This window comes from Hippichthys cyanospilos, chromosome 13, assembly GCF_059441005.1.
Source record: "Hippichthys cyanospilos isolate Australia breed blue-spotted pipefish chromosome 13, RoL_Hcya_1.0, whole genome shotgun sequence".
In the NCBI taxonomy this organism is placed as follows: domain Eukaryota; kingdom Metazoa; phylum Chordata; class Actinopteri; order Syngnathiformes; family Syngnathidae; genus Hippichthys; species Hippichthys cyanospilos.
The window spans coordinates 3,740,128-3,746,732 of record NC_142381.1 but is presented as its reverse complement, the minus strand read 5'-3'; the positions used below and the strand labels follow the sequence as shown (position 1 = coordinate 3,746,732).

At 38.6% G+C, this 6,605-nt stretch overlaps 1 protein-coding gene across 4 annotated transcripts in view; it reads right to left on the bottom strand.

Moving 5' to 3' along the window:
• Positions 1-2,189: 2,189 nt before the first annotated feature.
• pdgfc (platelet derived growth factor c) overlaps positions 2,190-6,605 on the bottom strand; it is a 29,389-nt gene continuing 24,973 nt past the window's right edge. For 2 of the 4 annotated variants that reach the window (XM_088430805.1, XM_088430809.1), the window contains 3 exons: positions 4,057-4,249; positions 3,605-3,825; positions 2,190-3,227 (listed from right to left, as the gene is read on the bottom strand). In XM_088430805.1, the coding sequence (XP_088286931.1) occupies positions 3,084-3,227; positions 3,605-3,825; positions 4,057-4,249 (558 nt within the window). In that variant the 3' untranslated portion in view covers positions 2,190-3,083. The remainder of the gene's footprint in view (positions 3,228-3,604; positions 3,826-4,056; positions 4,250-6,605) is intronic. The other 2 variants (XM_088430807.1, XM_088430806.1) reach the window with 2 other exon arrangements.

Here is a 6,605-nt window from a genome sequence, read left to right as displayed (position 1 = left end):
GCTGGGTGTAATTTCAGCTCCCTAGTGTCTACTTTCAATGCTTTCCATTACTCAGTTTAAGTTTTTTCATCGTTACAATTCCAATTTTACCAATTTTAACGCCCAGTTTTTATGAAACGTGTCAATGCATGAATTTGGTGTCACGATTATTTTATTGCTGTTTATCCTTTTACGGTTATACGTATTAACCAAGTATAAATGAATGATATTCCTGGCTGCCGCATTTGAGTTTTACCCTAAAAGGAGGCAGCCGGCCGGCATGTGTTGATACCAACGTGCCTTGGCAGCGTTTACTTTAGCGGCGCGCTCTGGGTGCCTTAACACCGTGAGGGAGACAGGAAGTAGTGTCTCATTAAAAGAAAACACCTCGTTCAGACTGATGTTTTTATTAGCCTCGCTCCCCTTATTTTGCATAATTATGACCTGCAGGAGGAAGTGTGTGCATGTGCGTTAACCTTTGATTGCAAAAGCGAGTCCATGTGTTGAAGTGGACTTTGAAGAGTCTGAATAGGACTTTGGAGTTGGAGCCGCGCGTGTGTGTGTGTGACTCACATAGACGCAATCGGGCAAGTCCAGACACGTCGAGAGGAAAATACATCTCGTGTCTGTGAGCTGAAAACACTTTTCCTTTCCTTTTTTTTTTTTGTAGTTCTTGTAAATGATAAGCTAGGAAAAGGTCATGTTTGTGTAACTACCGTACGAATGACGAGTTGCTAATATTTTGATCTTAAAGCGACAGTCCACCTATTTAGCCGTTTTTAGCATTTGAAAGTTATTATTTTGTCTATAATTAATATCGTTAAAAAGACATTTTTGCCACAGCTCAAGTTGAGGCGGTCACATGACCAACACACGAACTGATTGGTTATCTGAGCCTTGAGCACTGGTGATGTCATTTTCAGTCAATAACAAGTGTTAAAATGTTTTTAAATGCATTAATTGTAAATGAAAAATCATATATATATATATATATATATATATATATATATATATATATATATATATATATATACATACATACATAGTATTTGTGTGTGTTTATGTATAAATGTGTTTACTCTATACTATATGTTGATTCTGCATAATGTTGCTGCATATACTGTTGCTGATGAGTGAAAATAGTTGTTGCTGTCCACCTGACAAAGTTCCATGTCCTTGAAAGCGTGCATGTCTTTGTGCGATAGTGAAAATGGTTAAGGTGAAAGGTGCAGTTGACTTGAGGTCAATTGGGCTCATTTATAGTCTTAGTGCGATGAAATGTTGGGGAGGAGCTGAGTGGCTCTCACATTATTGTGCCCGTTGTGTGGGCTAGGGGAAAAGACTTATAAGGCAATGGCATCAGGCCACACTGGCAGGGATGCGTTTATGCACCAGCATCTGTCGCCATCCCAACGCCTGCCAGAGAATACATTAGACTTCTCGAGAAGATTTTTTTTTTTTTTTGTAGTGAGGAGAGTTAAAAAAAACACATTTTTGTTTCACAAATTGGTAACATGATTTGTTTTAGCGCAACTTTTTTTTTCAGAAATTTCAGATAAAAATTACTATGAAAAAAATATTAAGATTAGGGATAGTTGACTACACTTGGTATTGGGCTGATACCAAGTATTGATATTATTATATATTGATATTTTAAGTTAAATGTCCTCACGCAGGCTGCTGATATAATCAGACGTTTCATTGGAGCAGATAAACAATCATGTAACAAAAAATGACGAATTAGAAGAATAGAAAATTGTAATTAATTTCACAAAATGATATATATAATGGTAATGATATATACAATGATATATTACAATAGGGAGGTCTTTCTTTAATGCGATCTGCCTTTATTTTACATTTTAAATTTTGTTTATCTAAAGCACCAGTGGTATCGGTACTTGGTATCCAATACCATGCAAGAGTGAAGTTCCTGTACTGTAATTGCATCGATCTTAAAGAATAAAAAATAAAAACAAAAGTGTTGTCCAACATCCTGGATGAAAACTCATCTAGCAAAAAAAAAAAAAAAAAAAGTTTTAAAACATTAACCTTTTGTGAAAAATAATTGATTTTACTTTATTAAAAAGATAATTAAGTTTACATCATGAAAACAAATCTTGAAATGACCCTTTGGATATTAATGTATCGAAACAAAAAAAAATCTTAAAAATGTAAGTTAATTTTGAACATTTCATGTCAATCCACAATAAGAAATGAAAAACTTTATTCAGGATTTCAGTACAATAAAACGAGTTGTTGCAGAGGGAAAGAAAAGAACACAGATAAATAATTGCACATGAGTGAAGGAAAAACACATTTAAAAAATTAGACAGGAAGAATTGGAGGAGCGTCTAACTGTACAATGACATTTGGATGTTTTGCTTTGAAAATAAAAAAAAAAGACAAAGAAATAAATATTTGAAAAGGCATAACTGACTCCAATGAAGCACCCACAGTCTCTTTGGTAGAAAAAAGGCACCTCAGAAAGGAAAGAAAAAGGCAAATGAAATATTTACACTCAATGAAGGCTTTAAAATGATTCCTCCCCTCCAAAAGTATTGGAACAGCGAGGCCAATTTTACATGATCTTCACATTGTTTTTTACTTACCCTCTAAAAATGTGAAAAAACGTTTTACACAAAGGTACAGGTCACATTCACGGTATCACAACCTTTTAAAAGATTTATCTTATTTTTTAAATCATAAATACTCCAATTTGATCAGGGGTGTGTAAACGTTTTATATTTGCTGTAGTTGTGGCTATTTTATTAATTAGCCATGGTGCACTGAAGGGTCGGATGATTGGGGTATGTTTTGATCAGAAACCCAAATTGCCCTGCAAAAATAAAGCGATCAGGCTCAATGTTCCAATACTTTTGAAAGGGAGCCAATTACCAAAGCACTCGAACAAAAGAACCTCCCATTTTCCATGACACTATCAGCCCCAAAAAGGCGAAGAATAGGCAACTCCTTATCTCAAATTGTCTTCTAACTCTCCAGATAAACTCCCATGGAATTTGTAGTCCCAGTATTTATTCCACGACGTTCCGGAGATTGAATCCGTCCCAATCTTGGTTTTGCTTTCTTCGTCCAATTTGACGTTAAACGTGTCCGACGGCCGCGCTATTGTTGCCGTTATCGGCGTCCTTGCACACGCACGCGCACTCCTCGTGGTGCTCCAAGGCCACGTCGGTCATCGACTTCTGCAGGCCTCGGCCTCCGCTGCGGTGCTTCAGCAGCAGAACCTAACGAGGGGGGGAATTTTTTTTTTATATATATATATATTTATATATCTATATATATACTGTATATGTATGTATATTTGCTGAATATGTATGTATGTATATGTATAAAATAGGGGGACATATAAAACTTATCTAGTCCTACTCCTTGTATTATATTTATGTTATTAATATATTAATAATAAAATGTTTTGTATCACAGGGACAAAATAAGTTACTTTTTACCGTATATATACAGTAATATAAACTCTTGGATGTCAATGGAATTCAACATTCATGCTAACATAGTAGCGAATATATATATATATATATATATATATATATATATATATATATATATATATATATGCCATATCTATTGCTAATTTGCTTGCAGCTACCTCGTGGTACTTTATGGTGACGCGGGCGGGCTGGCACTGACAGTCGTAGCAGCGATGCGCACAGCAGGCGCAGTTGCCTCCGCAGCGCCTCACCAGGAGGCAGCTGGGCCAAAAAATGGCGTCGGTCCGCTTGAGCTCCTCTCGCAGCGACACGGACAGGTTGCGAGGTGTGCAGCTGTACAGCTGAGATTCCTCCCAAAGTAAGTTGAGGTCAGCTCCTCCTCGGGGGGTGGACAAAAAAAACAGGAAGTTTAGCATCGGATTATTTTTATTGTACGATCAACTATAAGTAAAACAGAGCGCTTGTCAAAGTGAAACTCCTCAGATCATTTCACCATAGTTGCTTGGCACCATGCTACTTTTGTCTCAGTGAAGCTCCGCAACCAACCTGACCCTAGTTCCTCAGCACAAAGTTGTCTGCTATATAAGAATAAAAGAAAAATGGCATTTACCTCTGGCTTTCTTGTTATGGATGAAGGATTTTCCCAATACGTGCCACGTGGGCTTGTACAAGTCGTCCATGTCCAACTGCCAGCGCTCGGGCTCCAGGTACTTCATCACCTCCTCCACCGTCCTCAGGCCCGACACGGCCGCCGACAGCTCCCGAAGGTCCCGCTGGGACGGAGGCTCGGTCTCTCCCGGAATCTGGAAGCAAATCAAAGGTCAGTGACTATGGTACAACACCCATACAAAGAGTTCTTCTCAGTCACAGCAAATTGTACATAGGAATTATTTGAAGATTTTGTTTTTCCTTACTTTTTTCCGAGCTTTGAAGTGTTGTAATTATATAACACCCCCATAATATATTTTTAAAAATCCATATTACTTTATTATACTAATATTCTTATGATTTGAACAAAGAGACTTTAGTTTTTTTACATAAAAGACATTCTATTTAATTTTCAAGTTTAATTTTCAAATTTTAAAGTTTGTGAAATGGCCATTTTTTTTTTGTGTGATGTTTTAAAATGGCTTTTTTTAATGTTTTTGAAATGAGAATTTTTTGGGATGTTTTGGAAAAATGGCAATTTTCAAACATCAAGACTCTGGAGGCTGAATTTCACAAAAGCCCTCAGATTTTCTTTCTGTTATTCCCATTGGAGCTCCTAATGTGAAATCCACCTCCCATTAAGAATACAAATACCAAAACCACAAATGAATTCTTCAGCTGTGTGAGCTGAGGGTGGATATTTTATACATTTATTTAGAGCTGTGAATCAAAACTGTTATTTCCGACTCCTTTGAATCCAGATGAGGTCAAGGATTCCTGAAGCAAAAGCCATCTGCTGCTGTACAATAAAACAATCAGGTCAACCTGAAAATAGATATTTTACATGTAAATTATCCATTTCAACACACGCAATCTTCATCAACCGTTTCCGCCTTTTCCCCCATTTTTTTATGCGCAAAACTCCGACATGCTTTCCTGGGATGGCTCCTTAAAAAGGATGCCAAAACGAGAAGAAAAAAAAAAAAACATCTGAGGCCCATCTGTGCGGCGGCTCTAACGAGAGGCGCTCGTTAGGGGAAGCTCGCGGTGAAGCGTTTGGTTTCGCCGGAGCCTCGCTGAGATAAATCGACGCGGGCGCCCAACGCCGACAGATCTTGGCAGCGAGTAGCGGCAGTAGCGCGAGCGAGCGGGCAAATTAGCCCGGCCTTGGCAGAGTCCAGCGACTGGAAGTCATTAACAGCCTATGAATTTTGACGGCGCAATCCTCCCCCAATTAGCGGCGGCGCGCTCCCTCCGCTAGCCGGGCCCGTTTGTGACTTCTAACGGCCGCCGATTAAGACGTAAACGCGCACGCCAAAGACTTGTATTGATTTTGAAGCATATCCATTCAAATTTGATGGGGAAATCAAATTCAGGGAAGAGCCATTTCAAAGCAACACGGCGCGTTTCCCGTGCCTTCCAGGGCAGAGCTTCTTGAGACTTTTTTGTGGAGCTACTCGTGGCGGACAAGCCTACCAAATTTCATGCTGCTAAGTGATACTGGCTGCCGGGGCTGAATTTTCAAACTTAATGGATTTCTGCGTTCTTCAGTTGTTGCTGCCAAGCTGCGCTAACCAAACTAGCAGACTTCTTGTGTCATTGATTGCGTTTGTTTTTCAGACTCTTTTTGCGGGTGTACTTATATGAAACATGCCCACCGAATTTTATGTTGCTAAATGAAACTAGCTGCCGGGAGTGAAATTTGAAATTCCCCTTATTGCGGGGAACCTAAGCCCCCTTTATGTACAAAAATGGTAAACATGCGATAATAGCAAAAGTAACTACACTGTATATTTATGTATTTATGACTTTGAAATAGTTTATGTGTCAAAATCAGAGTATTATGACTTATGGAGACTTTTGCATTATGGGAGTCCAGGCTTAGCCGATCAGTGAAGTCATAATGTCATAAGCTGCCCGCAACACAAAAATTTCTTAATGTTGAAAATGAATTTAATGTTGCTAAATGAAACTTTCCCCAGGGGCTAAGACTTGAGTGTGTCACAATTTACGGCAATATTCAGTAAAATATTCAATTAATTTTTTTAAAAATCAAATCGCAACCATTGCAACTTCACAGCAAATTGTAAAGCTTCCTTTGTGTGGAACTCCAGTCCTCGAAGGCCGGTATCCTGCATATTTTCCGGTTTTCTCTCCTCAACACAAATTCAAATGATTAGCGTCATTTTTGAGTTACTGCCGAGCTTGCAAATAAGCTAATCATTTGACTCAGGTGTGTTGAGGAGAGAAAACCAGAAAACATGCAGGATACCGGCCCTCAAGGACTGGAATTCAAACACTGTTTTAGGAGATTTGTGTGGATCTCCTTGTAGTTGAATAGCCACCAAATTTCCTTTGGACGATATCTCTAGGATGAGTCCGACTAGAAAAAGCTAATACGTTCTTGAATTTTTGTTGTTTCGTTCGTCTACTCATGACAGCTATTTCGCGTGCGTTTATTTCTGCTGGCTGAAATGATGACAACTCGTCGGGAAAGAGCCTATTAAGACA